General features: G+C 34.9%; 2 protein-coding genes across 3 annotated transcripts in view; both read right to left on the reverse strand.

Annotated features, from left to right (window-relative positions):
* Nucleotides 1-7126, reverse strand: part of sik2b (salt-inducible kinase 2b) — a 44216-nt gene extending 37090 nt beyond the window's left edge. Inside the window, exons 1-2 of the mRNA XM_051128653.1 lie at nt 6693-7126; nt 1503-1619 (exon numbers count right to left, since the gene is read on the reverse strand). Coding sequence (XP_050984610.1) covers nt 1503-1619; nt 6693-6830 — 255 coding nt within the window. The 5' untranslated portion in view covers nt 6831-7126. The remainder of the gene's footprint in view (nt 1-1502; nt 1620-6692) is intronic.
* Nucleotides 7127-8525: 1399 nt separating this feature from the next.
* On the reverse strand, nt 8526-15396 carry laynb (layilin b). Of its 2 annotated transcripts, none has more exons than XM_051128663.1 (7): nt 15132-15396; nt 14325-14613; nt 11884-12041; nt 11695-11742; nt 9862-9948; nt 9675-9789; nt 8526-9580 (listed from the first exon to the last, which is right to left on the reverse strand). In XM_051128663.1, exons 1-7 carry the CDS (start codon nt 15205-15207, stop codon nt 9274-9276), a joined length of 1080 nt encoding a protein of 359 aa, XP_050984620.1. In that variant the 5' UTR covers nt 15208-15396; the 3' UTR covers nt 8526-9273. The 2 variants fall into 2 exon arrangements, with proteins under 2 accessions (XP_050984620.1, XP_050984619.1); XM_051128662.1 differs by having other exon boundaries at nt 14325-14616; nt 15132-15395.
* Between the last annotated feature and the right edge of the window lie 2361 nt (nt 15397-17757).

Genomic DNA, 17757 nt, shown 5'->3' on the forward strand with positions numbered 1-17757 from the left:
CACATATGCACATATGTGATCCCATCTGATATAACCAATGAAAAAGCCAGCATGTAATGCTACTGAAGTATGACGTGTGAATAAAGGCAGATCACACAGTAAATACGGACCATTTGCTGCTGCATTACGTGTACATGAGGGTGCGTGTGCGGAGCAGCTGCTTGGTGTTAGGACCCTGAGCCGTGGCAGATGGGGCAGAGGGAAACCGGGGGTTAGAGATGAGACGGCAGGCCCTGCAGAGCTGCCCTCTGTTTATGAGGCCTGAAAGGAAATGACTAATTGACCCATGCCGTTTGAATGGAGTAACCGTTGGAAATAATGATACACTATGATTACACGGCAAGGGCTTGGACTAGTGCCGCTACGTTGTATAATAAGGAAGCGCTATTCCCATTCCCAAAAACCAAAGTGACCTAAAGTCTTACATAATGCTGCAGTGAAGTCACACTGGGGGAGAAGTTATCTCATCTTCTAAGTGTTTGTGTGACTTTGACTCTAAAGTGTGAATGATCTCTAGTTAAGAAAACAGGCTTTTTCCAGATGGACAACTGTGTTGATGTGAAAGTTTACTGTGAAAAGTAGTTAGCTATTAACTTTGGCTTGATGGCTGGTAATATGGTGAGATTAGAGAACTACATGGTATATCATATAATGTTTACTGGAGAAATGTAATTATTGATACAGACATTGGAACTACAGTTTAAATTAAAGACCCAACCTCACAATCTTATGTATCAGTAAGAATTACTGAGTCAAACACATCTGTATACGACTTGGTCTGTTTGCCTGATCTGCCACTAATATTATTTAATTGTCAATCTGTGTTTATACATGTCAGAAGGACTTCTTTGTTCGTTTTGCCTTTTAGCATCTTACGCTATAAGTGTCTGTTTTGTTCCATTCTGTTTGGTGTCTATTAATGCAAGAACAAGTCCTGGCTCAACACTCCCACAAATAAACATCTAAAGTCATCTCTCTTTCTACGCCATTCACAAACGTTTGCCGCATTTCACCCCCTAGTGGCAGTTGCAGAAAACGTTGTGATACGTCGTCTAATTGGTTGTGAATCAGCTGATACACTGCTTATTATGGTAAAAAGCCTGACTAATGAATCCATTTCAGAATTCAGATTAACTGTATGCATTGTAAGCATTGTTATAAAAAAGCTACTTAGCGCTAAGTGTGTGTTATTTATTATCAATTAGCTAGCTAGCTAACCAGACTGAAGGCTCAAAACATAAAAAAAATAAGATAATCAGTTATTGGACCAGGAAAAACAAGCTGTAGATTGTCAGTTACCAGCCCAGAAATTCCACATCGGTACATTCCTCTTAAAAACATACTGTTTTAATAGAGTTTTTGTTGTTGTTGTTGTACATTTAGTCATTTGGCGGATGCTTTTATCCAAATCAACTTAAAAACGAGAAGCGCCACAAGCAATTTCTCATATAATAGCCAACAGTGCTGGCAGGAAATGGTCTGGGACTCTAGACAGGCATTACCTGGTACAGTTTAATGATGTGCGGATGGTCCAGCATTTTCATGATCTGTACTTCGCGATAGATCTTCTCCAGGTTTACAGCATCCAGCTGGGTCTTGTCGATGATCTTTATAGCCACCTGTTGAACAAAGGGCACAGAGACACACTTTCATTGGCACGGATCCTAATGCCTCGAGCAACTCGGTGAAATTCATTAGTCTTGCTGCTGTCTGCAGCGCAAGTCGATCCAGTCTTCACAAGCCCCAGCGCGGATCAAAGGCAGCATACACGTGAGCAAAGCTAATACGCACCTGAGCGTCTGGTTAACGGCTTAACTACTGAAGTAGGCTAATGAGACAAATTATCTTATCATTTTCCCACAGGCTTTTCATCATTTGCTAGACAAATGGGAGACGAACAGGAGTAATTTACCATTTCATAACCACTTATACCTTAATCCATCTTTTGAATGTATAATAATAATGTTCACGTAAGTATACAGAAACAGAAAAAACAGCGTAGATTACACAGTAAAAGACTTTGACCTGTGTTTTATATAATTGCAGTGATATAAAACATTTATGTTATGAAGGTTTACGACACTGTGGTGCATCAGCTTACTTCCTTCTGTTAGTATGAGGAATCTTCATAGTATAACAAAAATAAAAAACTAAAAATTTCGAGACGTCTCGAAAAAATATCAGTCAATCTTAACGTACATTAAACCACAAATATTTTTAAATGCCAAAGCTGGTCGGATGGGACATTTACCGAGTCAATATTTTTACCACCCCTACCACAATTTGTATATTTTTCCAACACTTCTGCATTACAAAATATTACAAATAATGTTCTGAAAAATAAACAGGCGAGCCCAGTGAAAATTTTGGTAAGGAATACAATAATAATAATACAATAATGCAGAAAAATACAATAATTTAGTAAAAAAAAAATAGAATAAAATAAAATAAATGTAAAAATATACATTTTTAAAAATATACACTACCAGTCAAATGTTTTTGGACAGTGTTTTAATGTTTTTAAATAAGTCTCTCCTTCTCACCAAGCCTGCATTTATTTGTTCCAAAATACAGCAAAGCAGTAACATTGTGAAATATTTTTACTATTTAAAAAACGGCTTTCTATTATATATATTTTAAAATGTAATTTATTCCTGTGATCAAAGCTAAATTTTCAGCATCATTAATCCAGTCTTCACCATCACAATCATTCAGAAATAATTCTAATATGCTGATTTGCTTGTTCAAGAAACTATTTTTATTATTATTATCAATATTTTAAAAAGTTGAGTACATTTTAGTCAGGATTTTTTGATGAATAGAAAGATCCAAAGATCAGCATTTACCAAAAAAAAAAGCTTTTTGTACGCACTATACCATTCAAAGCTTGGAGTCAGTATATATATATTTTTTCATTTCATTGGGAAAGAAATTATAGAAATTAATACTTTTATTTAGCAAGAATGCTTTAAATTGATCAAAAGTGATGATAAAGACATTTATAATGTTACAAAAGATTTCTATTTCAGATAAATGCTGTTCTTCTGAACTTTCTATTCATCAAAGAAACCTGAAAAAAAATTTACTCAGCTGTTTTCATCACAACAATAATAATAATACATATTTTTTAGCAGCAAATCAGAATATTAGATGATTTCTGAAGGATCAATGATGCAAAAAATTCAGCTTTGAAATCACGGGAATAAATTGCATATTCAAATAGAAAACAGTTATTTTAAATAGTAAAAGTATTTTAAAATTTTACTGTTTTTGCTGTACTTTGGATCAAATAAATGCAAGCTTGGTGAGCAGAAGAGAGACATCTTTAAAAAAAAAAAAAACATTAAAAATCTTACTGTCCAAAAACTTGGTAGTGTATATATGTAAATATATAAAATGTGAATATATAAATTTAAATATATACAAAATTACTCACAAATTAGGCTTACAAAGACTTCAGAGGGTGGCATATGATTAAAAATAAACAAATATATTGGTTTATAATTGTAACTGATGATTCTAGGCTTTCTTTTCACGCAATTTCAACAAAACATCATCTGTGTTTGCCAAGGCAGCATCTTTGTAACATCAAAAATAGCAGAATTTGCAAAACAACCATCTTTTTTTTTTCACATAAATCCAAATGTTTACATTTAAAAGGCATAAAACCATAATTGCATGTCAACGCAAGTAAGACAAAATATACTAGACAAGTGACAGTTCTGTCTATTGGCCTGAAACTGTCTCACACTGACCCCGGGGCAGCCTTGTTGTTGACCCCTGAAAAGCATAACGGTAACTGACTGAAAACATTAGAGCACATCACTATGAATCAGCTGTCATATGCGAATGTGGTTAGTCATCCTCATTGGCAGTAACAGTGATCCAACTGTCCGTTGAAACCTTGAACAATGCAGCCGACACACAAAGCCGAAGACACATGGACCCAGAGCGTGTGTATTCTGTATAAGACAGCTCAGAGGAAGAACAGAGAAATCACAAAACACAAGAGACTGATGGGAAGCTGAGACAGCGCCGTCCCCACAGAAATGAAGCCGCCTCAAGGCAGCCGTTGCGGAGATGCATCAACTGTGTACAGCGTAATCCTGTTAAATATCATAATTCCCTTACACTCTGCGCCAATGCTAAACTCTACATCTGCAGACTCGCAGACAGACTGAAAACCGCAGAAGCTCTCTGACCAAGCGTAAATTACAGCTCACACCTACTGTATAACACCCTGAACCAAAACTTTACTGCAAAGCGACACAATGTCACCAGAGGTCACCGCCTTGGTTTTTAAAAAAAAATATTTGATGCAAATGTTTTAGAGCTGAGTGTAACTAGAATCATGTCAAATTATTGTTTTAATAATTGATGACATTTTCTGTGACCGCGGTAACCTTGCGTCATGCATTCGGTGCTTAGCAGGGTTTCTCTGCAAGGAATGTGAGACAAACATCAGCTCAGGTTTTGTGATGAGACGACATCCATTATCACAAAAATCGTTGCTTATGCAACCACTGCACAAATGCACAACAGCATGGCCCACATTTAAAGGCCACTAAACCAGCATAATTTCTTGCTATTGTACTCAGCCTTTGTCTTTTTTTGACTAGTTTTAGACACCCTGCACTTTTTGAATACTCTGCATATTTCCATTGAGGCGTTAGGCTGCTGGACGTGCGTTTATCAGTGCATGCAAAGCTGCACAAAGGCTTTGCCAAATTGTAGTCAACGTACTTCGGGCCAGGGTCAGAACTGAACAAAAATGCAACCGAAAGTGATAAAAATGCCTCAGATATTTATTATTATTTTATTATTATTATTATGTTATTAACATATATCTACATATGGGTCTGATAATGATAGTATTTTATATTAAAAACGCTTATCTTAATTTTAATATTTTACATACATTTTGAAAACAAATGGTTATAAACATAAAAACTATTTAAAAATGTCAAAACTTTCAGACCATGGTCAGAAATGAACAAAAATGCCCCTGATATTACAAATAAACACATTTTAATTGTAATATTTTACATACATTTTGAAAACAAATAGCTATAAACATAAAAACTATTCAAAATGTTAACGTTCTTTAGACCATTGTCAGAAATGCAAGTGAAGCGAAATAAATGCCTCTGATATTACAAATTAATTACTGATTTTTAATGTTATTTTATGGAACATTTAACATCTCGATATGGGCTTGATGATGATTTTATTTTATAATAAAAACACTTATTTTAATATTTTACACATTTTGAAAACATGGTTATAAATAAAAACTATTAAAAAAAAATGGTCAGAAAAACGATGACCTCCGATATTACAAATTAATTGTTTTTTGTGTTATTTTACATAAAATTTTATATATCTGGATATTGGCTTAATGAATTCTAATTAAAAAAACACTAATTTTAAGATTTCACATTTTGAAAACAAATGGTTATAAACATAAAAGCGATTAAAAACAATGGTCAAAAATGAACAGAAATAAAACTGAAGTGACAAAAATGCCCCTGATATTGTAAATTCTTGTTTTTTTTAAATGTTATTTTATATAACTTTTTATATATCTGGAAATGGGCTTGATACAAAATGTTATTTTATAATAAAAACACATTTTAATTTCAATATTTAACATACATTTTGAAAACAAATGGTCATAAACATAAAATCTATTAAAAGCAATGATCAGAAATGAACAAAAATGCCTGTGATATTACAAATAATTATTTTTTATGTTATTTTATAACGCATTTTATACATCTGGATATAAGCTCGATGATGATTTTATTTTAGAATAAGAACGCTTATTTTATTTTAATATTTTACATACATTATAAACATAAAACTATTAAAAACAATAGTCAGAAATTCAACTTAAGCAACAAAAATGCCCTTGATATATTATAAAATCTTGTTTTTTTTTAATGTTATTTCATATACCTTTTTATATATCTGGATACAGGCTTAATACAACATTTTATTTTATAATAAAAACACATTTTAATTTCAATATTTAACACATTTTGAAAACAAATGGTCCTAAACATAAAATCTATTAAAAACAATGATCAGAAATGAACAAAAATGTTATGTTATTTTATAAAGCATTTTATACATCTGGATATAAGCTCGATGTTGATTTTATTTTAGAATAAGAACGCTTATTTTATTTTAATATTTTACATACATTATAAACATAAAAACTATTAAAAACAATAGTCAGAAATTCAACTTAAGCAACAAAAAGGCCCTTGATACTATAAAATCTTGTTGTTTTTAATGTTATGTTATATATAATTTTATATATCTGAATATGGGCTGCATAAAAAAAAATATTTGACAATAAAATTACAGATTTTAAAGTTTTTACATTTAAACAAAATAGTTAAAAACAATAATATCATATGATATGAAGTTATAAAACGATCCTAAAAATCAATTCCAGGTGGCTTCTTTATAAAAAAAAAATTGTGGCACTGCTTCAGACAAACAGGTTGTTTATTAGCCGTAGATAATAGCAAGTTCTCACATAGCCAGTATCAACAATACTACGATATAATCAAAAGCCAGTGTGAGTAAAAGTGTAACTTGTATCTCGTAGTTTTTCCGTGCACAAGGGTTAGTTAGAGGACTCTCTCGTATGAGTGTGCAGTTGATACATTCTCTCAACTCACCTCAGTCTTGGTTATACGATGTCTTGCCAGTTTTACAACCGCGAAATTGCCCTTTCCAAGAGTCCGCTCGATGTCGTAGAAGCCCACACGGACGGGACCCCTGAGCACTGGCTTTTGGTGACAGTCAGCCATGACCATGCTGTTAGTGAAACACTAGGGTTTGGGGTGAGAAGATAGAGACCTGCCACTTGAGCCTCAAGATAACGAGGTCGGCAGAAGCTAAAACGTGTAGAAATGCCAGTGTGCCGGCCAGGGTGCTCGCTGACGGTCCGCTCCAGTCTTACCAGGAGAAGCAGGAGAGCGTTTTCGGAGCGCGGCGATGTGTCACGCCACCTCCTCCAATACAATAGAGCTCTAATATTTCAGCTGTGTTTGCGAGAGTACACGAGTTGACTTGCAGGAGGCATCATGTTCTCTGGTTGACGTGCATTGACGTCAGAGCTTATGGGGGTATTTGTACAAGGGGCGGGGCTTCCAAGCGCTTCCACACTCCAGTGCCAATTCGTTTCCAAGACGACCAGACCCACCTCTTACGTCAACGGCCAGAGCGTCGCTCTGTTTGCTCGAGCGCTGGCTGTGAAACCCTGCCGCCAGCAACTTTGATAAAGTCTCTCGCGTACTTCAGTCGAGGAATGAGAGCCGAAGGCGACGTGTTCGCGTTTAAAGGCTGCACGCTGTGCTTTTCAGCCTTTGTTCTATCTCAAAAGCAAGTGTATCTTAAGTCTGGGTTGTTTCAATCCTCTCAATGGCGCGGAGCGTCCAAATATAACGATCCTCGTGTGAGGAAACGTCATTTTCAAGTTCAACGGAAATCTTGATAGTTTTTGTTTTTAAATTATTATTTAACATTATGTTAAAATATAACTATACTGTACTGTTGGATGCTTTATTTTACTCATTTAATTTTTTTTTAATTTTTATTTAAACATTTTCACGAACCCCTTAAGGCCTCCTGGAGGTCCCCGGACCCCAGTTTGACAACTCTTTTTTTTTTTTTAACCCTCTGGGGTCTGAGGGGGTTTTGGGGCCCTGGAGAAGTTTTGACATGCCCTCACATTTGTGCTTTTTTCAGTATCTTAAAAACATATTAATGGCTAAAGTCTGATTACATTGTAATCAGCATAAACTGGGCTACAATAATATGCAAGCAACATTAATGTACATGTTTGTGTTTTTGTAATCACATTTTCACATCTAGGCCACCGAGTCAAGTGTTTGCAACCCAACCCTGTAGACATCAAAGCAGGCGTGGTACGTATTTGCTCAATTACATAATCATAATCATATAAGCAGAATTTTGTTACATTAAATGAGTGTTTGCGAAATCAGCTGCAAAGTATTTAACAATTTATACAACAGTTTAATAAACAAGTCATTCGTATTGAGTATGCAAGCGTTGAAACGAATTACAGACAGTGCATGATTTGTATTGGAAAATGTAATTTAAACACCTCCATGACATAAGTGCAACAAATATGTTCTCAAAGCTGCACGTAGTTCAGTTTTTTTACGTGGCCTGTCGTATGGCGACATCTGACGGTCACATGATGTACTGCAGCCACTCAGGTCTAATAAAACACTTGACTGCTCCTACAGCTCTGACGTCAGGGAATTCGAATGAATAATAATTGATTTCCAAAGAATAGCGTTTAGCTGAAAATATTTGCAATAAATTGACAGTGACGCAGTCACTAAAAGGGTACAAAATGTGAAAAAACAGAACGGGTTTGGAAAATGACTCATCTGAACCTGATGTGAAGTTACAAGCCGTAGTGACATTTGACGATGTGGAAAAGGTAGCGATCTGTTCTTATTCATAACAAAATCACTGAATGAGGTTTTAAAAAACGTTTATTTTTATCACATACAATTAAATAGTTTGTTAGGGTTACATTGCTTCAAGGTCAGACTGCACTCAAGTTCTTACCAATTAGTTAAGCATGTGTATTCACCATAAAATGTACATTCTCCCTTTCCAGGCCTGCTTTTCTGGACATTTCCAGGTTTTCCAGGAGTGTTCATTAAACACAAAAACATCTAAAGCTATTCTGTGCTTAAGAATAAGTACAAATAATCTGACAAAGATATTATTATTATTATTATTATAAGAACAGACAACATATCATTTACAATCCAAGTACAGCAAAATCACAATTTGATACCCAAAAGCAAAATACATTCAATATGTTACAACAATGTTTACGTACAAGTCCTTTAATTCTGTTTTTACACAAAAGACCTTACAAAGCAACTCCACAGCTTTTAAAAACCAGGGAACGACAGTAGGTATCCTTTAGAGAGGCCATTCTCAGAGACACAGACGGATGTTGTTGAGATGGGCTGAGAGGTCAGCGCACTGTTTTGTGAATTTCCAAATGGAAGGTCCTGTTCCAGGATGCCAGCTTCCACAGAGGAAGTGCTCACAAGCCGATGACACCTTTATGCTTCTTTGTACAGTCAGTTATGGGAATGTACGCCCCTGCATTGGACCCCCACTGGGTCACATCAAAGAGTAGACATACAGACTGGAGATGAGATCAAACATGAGCGCGAGAGGCTTTACCAGTCACTGTATAGCGTTTTAGTATCCGTAGATGTCATTGTCTACCCATCCGGCCTCGACCGCCGAGGAGCTCCGGCAGGTCTCGTAGATGTCGTTCGTGACAAACCCGCACTGCGTGGGGCGGCTCGGGACGTTCTCGTAGTCCTCAAAATGAGTGTTTGCGGATGTCATACTAAATGTTCTGTTAATTTCAGAGCTCATGTACTCCAAATGAGCTCCAGACTGGGTGAATTTATTGGTGCATTCATAATCATTCTGACTTTTTGGAGCTAACGGACGCACCCACTGTCCTGGCACGGCGTAGATTTCATTCTGTTCTTTTCTCCTGCAAAGACACAGACAGAGAGTATATTGAATGGCAGGCTAACAGACAAAACAGTTCATAGAGATCAACAAACTAATAAATGTCCAATACACACCTCCTTGACATAACTCTGAAACAGAAAACCCCTGACACCACCAAAATCAACAGCAGCATTACAGGCAGAGTGGCGAGGAGGATGTAGTAAATATTAGTGTCATCTGAAATAGAAACTAAGAGAAAGACCAGAATTATTACTAAAAGTTAAAAAGTTAATATTCAGAAAATAATCATATATATCATACCTGATGACTCAGAGAGTTCAGTTTTTATCCTGTCATTGTCCACTGTAATGGGCAGGTGCTTTGGCACCAGAGTCTGGTCATTAACACCTAAAAACAAGAATCAGGAGGAATTATAAACAAGCTTTTATGGTGTTCGGCCTTAAAGAGACAGTTCACCTAAAAATGAAAATTCTGTCAATTTCTCACCCTCATGTCGTTCCAAACCTGTAAGGCTTTCGTTCACCTTCAAAACACAAATTAAAATATTTTTGATGTAATCTGAGAGCTTTCTGACCCTCCATAGACAGCAAGGGTATTACCACGGTCAAAAAGTATTTTCATTGCTTCATAAAATGATTATTTTACATTAATTATTTTTATTATCTTACTACGTTTCTGTGCCTTGACTGTGGTAGTACCCTTGCTGTCTATGCAAGGTCAGAAACCTCTCGAATTACATCAAAAATATCTTAATTTGTTTTCTGAAGATGAACAAAGGTCTTACAGGTTTGAAACAAAATGAGGGTTAGTAATTAATGACAGAATTTTCATTTTTGGGTGGACTATCCCTCTAATAATTGACCTGTTATGGATTTTAAACCTGACTACAGTGAGCAAAAGTATAATTACGCTTTCACCACTAGAGGTCATGATATGCATTATTATCGATTATTATCTATTATTTATCTATGTTACTTCTTTTCCATGTGATTAAAAGTTTTTGTTTTATTTTAGTACTATATTATGTATTCATATTTTGAGTTACCTTTTACTATATTATATTCAATTTTCATTTTTAAGTTAATTTGTCATACGCTTTTGTCTATTGTTTTTTATTTTAATATTTCTGTTTAGCTTTAGTTTAGTTTTAAATCAGTTTTCATTTTAATGCTTGAACTTGCACTTTTTTATCTCGGTTTCTTCATTTTTTTGCTCTAATATTTATTTTATTTAATCTTTATTTTAACTACTGAAAAAGATTTTAAATAGTTTTAGTTTTAGTTAATGACAATAACACTGGTAAATGATAAGACAGGGGGTTTCTACAGGATTTTTAAGCTCAAGCTCTTTTTAAGATCTTTTTTAAGACCTGCATAAATAAAATTAATACCATATGAGTGGGGTAGGATAATATCTATGATAACATATTAAACTGTGAAATTAGTGTAAAAAGCAAGATTTACAGTTCATACCGGTTTTCACAAAAACAAAAGTTTTATAAAATGATAAACTTTACATTTCATCCTTTAAACCATTTCTAAGAAACTGGATGAGTCAAAAGAATCAATTATTATATGAATGTAAACAATTATTTACAAATTTACACATTGTTTATAGTGTAAAAACAGCAGATGGGCTTATTGAAAATGTAAATTTGTTTTTTGCCAGCAGGTGGCGCTTCTGGAACAGCAGAAATACTATGGTTTCCCCGGTAATGGCTGTACACAAAGCAACAGCACCTTAATTTGAAACGTGTAGCGCTTGTGTTTATTTGATAAAATCATAGCCTTTTGCAGTTTAATCATCACATTCATCCATAATGCAATTTTTGTGGATTTTTAATGGCCTTAAATTTACAACTAAATATACAACTATACATTCAAATTTAAGACATTTTAAGACTTTTTGAGGACTGTAAAACCCTGGTACCATCCTTTAAATCTTCAAGTTATGTGGGCTATAATTTAGTTTAATCTGTAATTAAAGGTACTATAAAAACGCTATCTCACAATCATTTAGGCACTCTCATTTTAATGTACTATATATTAATAGGTAAAACAAGATTATTAAAACCATTATTGTGTCAGGAAAAAAGGAGCAAACGCACCAGATAAAACTTAAGGATTTGTTTACCTGTGAATGTAGTGATATTTCCTGCTGGAGTGGGGACAGGATGCTTCTCTAAACATATACAGGAGGCAGCACAGTTTACATTTCAAGTTCTCTTACATAATATGTTTACTCTAAAGATACTTGTCTCACATTTGTTACCTATTAAATAATTTAATGTGACAGCTAACATTAACATAAGAAAAAACCTACCATCTGAGTACTTGCAGATGAAATTATTCTTAGAATTGCAATTGTAGTCAATCCACTTGAACAGGTTGTGCTCCTTCCAGCCAGCAGAAGATGAGGGCCTGTAGAATAACGCCACACACTGATCAAGGCCACACGAGGGCTCTGCCACCAGCCAGTTCCTGAAAACACAACAGAATCACTGAAAATTCTATATCACCTTAAAGGGATAGTTCACCCAAAAATGAAAATTCTGTCATTAATTACTCACCCTCATGTCGTTCCAAACTCGTAAGATCATTGTTTATCTTTGGAACACAAATTAATATATTTTTGATGAAAGTTTTCTGACCCTGCATAGACAGCACTGCAACTGACATGTTTATGGGCCAGAAAGGCAGTAAGGACATTGTTAAAATAGTCCATGTGACATCAGTGGTTCAACCGTGATGTTAAGAAGCTATGAGAATACTTTTTGTGTGCAAAGAAAACAGAAATACCAACTTAATTGAATAATTTCTTCTCTTCTGTGCGTCTTTGACGCGTGTTCACGAGAACACCACAACCGCTGATGTCACATGGACTACTTTAACAATGTTCTTACTACCTTTCTGGGCCTTGAACATGCTAGCTCTCAGATTTCATCAAAAATATCTAAATCTGTGTTCTGGAGATGAACAAAGGCCTTACAGGTTTGTAACAATATGAGGGTGAGTAATTAATGACAGAATTTTCATTTTTGGATGAACTATACTACACCTCTAACTATTTTGCTTTCATTTAAAAGGATGGTTCACCAAAAAAATGAAATTTCTGTCATCCTTTACTCATGATTCAAAAGATTTAGAATATAGGATACATCAATAGAATACAGAATTTGATTTATATAGTGCTGTGCAACGATTAATCGTATCCAAAATATGTTTTTGTTTACATAATATATGTGTGTGTACTGTATATTTATTTATATATAAATACACACACATACAGTATATAATTTGAAAATATTTACATGTATTTACGTGTATATATTTTTATAGATATAATATTATATATGAATATATTTAATATATAAACATAACATTTTTTTCTTAAATATATCCATGCATGTGTGTGTATTTATATATACATAATAAATATACACAGTACCCACAAATATATTTTCATATATTTATAGCAGGGCAGGGCAGTATATGGTAACATATTAAACTGAAAAATGACTGTAAAAATATAATTTACTGTTCAGATACAGGTTTTCACAAAAACAAAGTTTTATAAAATGATTAACTTCACATTTCCACCTTTAAACCATTTTTAAGAAAACGGACAAATCAAAATAATCAATTATTATATTAATTTAAACTATTATTATGAATCATTATATTAATTAAATAACAAATACATTTTACTGTCTTAACTGTTTAGATTATTATAACACTTTATCTTCTTGTCAATCCACAAGTTCACATTTACAATTCTGTGTGCTTGCAGTGTCAAAATATGGGTTGGTTTTTACTGGTCTGAACAAAAAACAGCAGAAGGGCTGATTGAAAATGCACATTCATTCGGTACCAGCAGGTGGCGCAGAAACATAATCATAGCCTTTTGAAGTTTAATCATCACATTAATCCATACTGTAATTCTTGTCTTTCCATTCTCAAATTTAAGACCTCTTGAGATCATAATTGTGACCCTGGACCACAAAACCAGTCTTGAGTCGCTGGGGTATATTTGTAGCAATAGCCAAAAATAGATGGGTCAGAATTAAAGATTTTTGTTTTATGCCAAAAATCATTAGGATATTAAGTAAAAATCATGTTCCATTAAGATATTTTGTAAAATTCCTACTGTAAATATATCAAAACTTATTTTTTGATTAGTAATATGCAATGTAAAAACTTTATTTGTACAACTTTAAAGGCGATTTTCTCAATATTTTAATTGTTTGCACCCTCAGATTTTCAAATAGTTGTATCTCAGCCAAATATTGCAAACCATACATCAGTGAAAAACTTATTTATTCAGCTTTCAGATGATATTTAAATCTCAGTTTCAAGAAATGTACACTTATGACTGATTTTGTTGTCCAGGGTCACAATTAAGACTTGCTTGTACCTTTTAAAACCTTTCACAGTCTTGCATTTGACACAACTATATATAAAATTTTTAAAGACTTTTTAAGGACCCCCAAGGAAACCCTGTTTTTTTTATTTATTTTATTTTATTTTATTTTTATCTTTATTTCAATTATTACTATTTTGGTAGTATGGAGTTTTAGTTTTAATTAAAAATAACAACACTGGTATATAAACGACTTTTATGAGGTTTTGTGGCCTTTTTGAAGCTTGAAAGCTTCGGTCTCCATCTATTGTAATTGCAACCAGAAGAATATTCAAAATATCTCCTACTAACAGATCAGTTAATCATAAGAATATTTCAGGATGTTCTCACTCCAGATCTCCTACCTGAATGTGGCCTGACTGTAATCCAACCAGTAATACTGTGATGAACAATCAGCATTATATTGCGAGCTCCTTCGCAGCCCAATCCAGAAGTCTCCACCAGAGGCCCTGTGCTCCTGAACAAATCTCTCCACCAGACGCTGCTCGTTCTCGGTCTCAATACTGAGCAGCTCTCCATCGTCCTCCTTGCATTTCTGTCTGGCTGCCTCAAAGCTTGCTCTGAGCCTGCTGTCCTGAAAGCTTGTGATCTTATAGCAGGGCTTCTCTGTCCCTCTCCGGCATATCCTGTGATCTGCTGAACAGACCACCAAAACACATTAATTTTCGTGTTGAACCTAAAGTACTATTATGGAAATACTGCAGGAACTGTTATAGGAAAGTTGGCGCAGGGACATATACGAGCATAGAGAGGAGGAAGAAACCAGGAGAACTTCCACAAACTGTCAGGCGGAAAATCCTCTCAAGCAAAGTCATGTGTGCGACAGCCATCAGCCATATCCTCTCTGACTGCAAAAAACAGCTGTGACCCAAATATAAAACCCTGGTTTATCCGAAAACTGTACATAAACAAACCACGGTACATAAAAAGAACTCGGTCGTTGCACCAGAGGCGTATATTCGTTAAATGTGGCTGTGCAAAACAAGCTTCAGAAATCTTTACTTTAAAAACTGCAGTCTTATAATCGAAACTATCGTATTATTAAACTGTCACATTGTGCACTCAGGAAGCATACGAAATCTAACGGAGCAAGATCATTTGCATATCACTGTGTATGAAACGACATTTTACATAAATAAGCACAAACTCACCACCGAACGCGCTTGATGCGCAACAGGGATGGAAAACAACTGCCAAAACAGTTCCGATCAGTTTCATGAGCTCCATCTCTACATAGTTTCAATGGGTGTGCGATTGCCACGACACGACTATTTCTAGATCCTGGCAAAACGTCCCGCTTGTCAGACGAAACAAACGCAGGCAAGTTTTCGCTCTGACTCAAGAAAGCCTGCTTGAGTCTCCGACTGAAAGCGCCTGCTAGCAGAAACTGTTGTCGCTGTTTTTGCGCTCCCACTCATTACGTGTTCCCAAGTAGTTTTTTTCAAGCAAGTAATCAAGCAAGCTAATAATAAATCAGTTAACGAATGTAACATTTTTATTTGTATAAAGATTATACAAATGCATTTATGTGTATTTACTTATTTTATACATAGGCTATACTTAGAAAACCAGTGTGCGATTTTGATTTAAAGGAATAGAACTCGCAAAAAGTAAATTTACTGACGATTTACTCACCCTCAAGCCATCCAAGATGAGTTGGTTTCTTCACTGGAACAGATTTTTAATATTACAGTACATCACTCACTAATAGATCCTCTGAAGTGAATGGGTGCCGTCAGAATGAGCGTGCAAACAGCTGATAAAAACATCACAATAATCCACAAGTAATCCACACAACTCCATTTAAGTGCATCTTTGTATTAAAAACAAATTACATCCGTAGTATTTTAGCTTTTAACTATCAATTCTGATCAAAATGGCATAAAACGTCCATGGGAAAAGTTTTCCCATCTCCTGTCGACATATTTGTTCAGATCTATTTCGGACTGTTTTTGCTTGTAAACTGCTTGATCTGTGCATATTTCTATCTTCAGTCAGACAAGATTACTCATTCACTGAACAATACAATATTATGCCTAGAGGACTTGTTTTTTAGCTGGAAGCAAAGGTTTTAAAGGGACAGTTCACCCAAAAATTAATATTCTGTGATAATCACCCTCATGTCGTTCCAAGAACGTAAGACCTTCGTTTATCTTCAGAACACAAATTAAGATATTTTTGATGAAATTCGACAGCTTTCTAACCCTAGACAGCAATGCAACTGACACGTTCAAGGCCCCAAAAGGTAGTAAGGACATTGTTAAAATAGTCCATGTGACATTAGTGGTTCAACTGTAATTTTATGAAACTTCCGAATACTTTTTGTGCCCAAGTACAACAATCATAATGACTTCATTCAACAGTTTCTTCAATTATTTGTGGATTATTGTAATGTTTTTGTTTGGACTTTCATTCTGACGGCACCCATTCAGTACATCGAACCCCTTAGTGTTTTAATGCTAAATTAAAGTTTTGACGAAGGAACCAACCCATCCACATTTTGGATGGCCTGAGGGTGAGTACATTTTTGGCAACTTTTTATTTTTGGATGAAATAAAATTGTCAAATTATTGTTTATTTTTATATTGTAGAGCTTTGTATGTTGAATCCGTACCAGGATAAGTAACCATGTGCATCATCTTTTGCAAAGGTTTGTGCTTTTTCTATATCACTGACACATTACAAAACATCAATCACTTTGTAATCACTGTGGTTTACAGTTCATATAAAGTCTGTTCAGAGACATGTAGTGCAGAGGGACCAATTTTATTCGGCTCTCTAGCAAACTGGCAGAGGAAATAAGATTACTGTTTATGAGGTTGACTGGTCTGTGCAAGTCAAAGGAGCTCAGTCACTGTTGTTGACCCTGCCAGCTCGCAGTCAGACGCACACTATCCTCAGGAATAGGAAGCCAGTCAGGAAAGGAAGCACACAGTTTTTCAACAGCCTGTTTCCTCTTCATCTTTGTGGTTTGTTTTTTTGTCCTTTTTTCATTTCCAGACATATTCCCCTTGACCCGACAAAGAAAATAAATTCATTATACAGCTTAAGCTGGGAAATGTAAACTGTAAAAAGATTTTTGGGTGTTCATGGCAGTTAAAAGAGGCCCAATTACAGCATGTTAAATTCTTGGAAGAGCCAACCTCCTGCTGTGTTACTGTGTAATCATATATGCAGTGAAGTCTTTGTAGGGTATTATGAACGGATCCTGCAGATGTCATGAGGTTTTGGAGTAATAAGGGTGAGGCCATCAGGCCAGTGGCATTGCATGTGTAGTTTGTTTGTTCTGATCTCTGGCAGGCTGCCCGGACTCATTGCCCCTCCTCACTGAATGTAGTCTGTCATGTCCCTTTTATTAGACTCAAGTCACTTTTTTTTAAGAACTCCTAACTTCTGAATGTATGTTTGACACTTATATTGAAACCTTTTGAAAAACAGCACAATTGTGCGTGTTTTTGCTTTGTTCTGTTTACATCATTACAATAGCTGTTTTCATTATTTACATTGCTTCATTACGTTAATATTACAGAATATGCATTGATACAGCAGCCTCCGAGCAACTCACATTAGTGACGTTTCTTTCCTAAATAAAACTTTTCATTAAGTGAACGATTCAATGACTCACTCATTACCAGAGCCTAATACTACTCCCACTTTTTCTGTCATAAAAAGATATTAGAGAAATAGAAAATATACTAGTATGCTATTCCAGAATCCGTGTTTTGAATGAATCGAATGACTGAATAATTCAAAAAACTTGCCGATTCAGGAACGGAA

The sequence above is a fragment of the Labeo rohita genome, chromosome 15 (assembly GCF_022985175.1).
Source record: "Labeo rohita strain BAU-BD-2019 chromosome 15, IGBB_LRoh.1.0, whole genome shotgun sequence".
In the NCBI taxonomy this organism is placed as follows: Eukaryota; Metazoa; Chordata; class Actinopteri; order Cypriniformes; family Cyprinidae; genus Labeo; species Labeo rohita.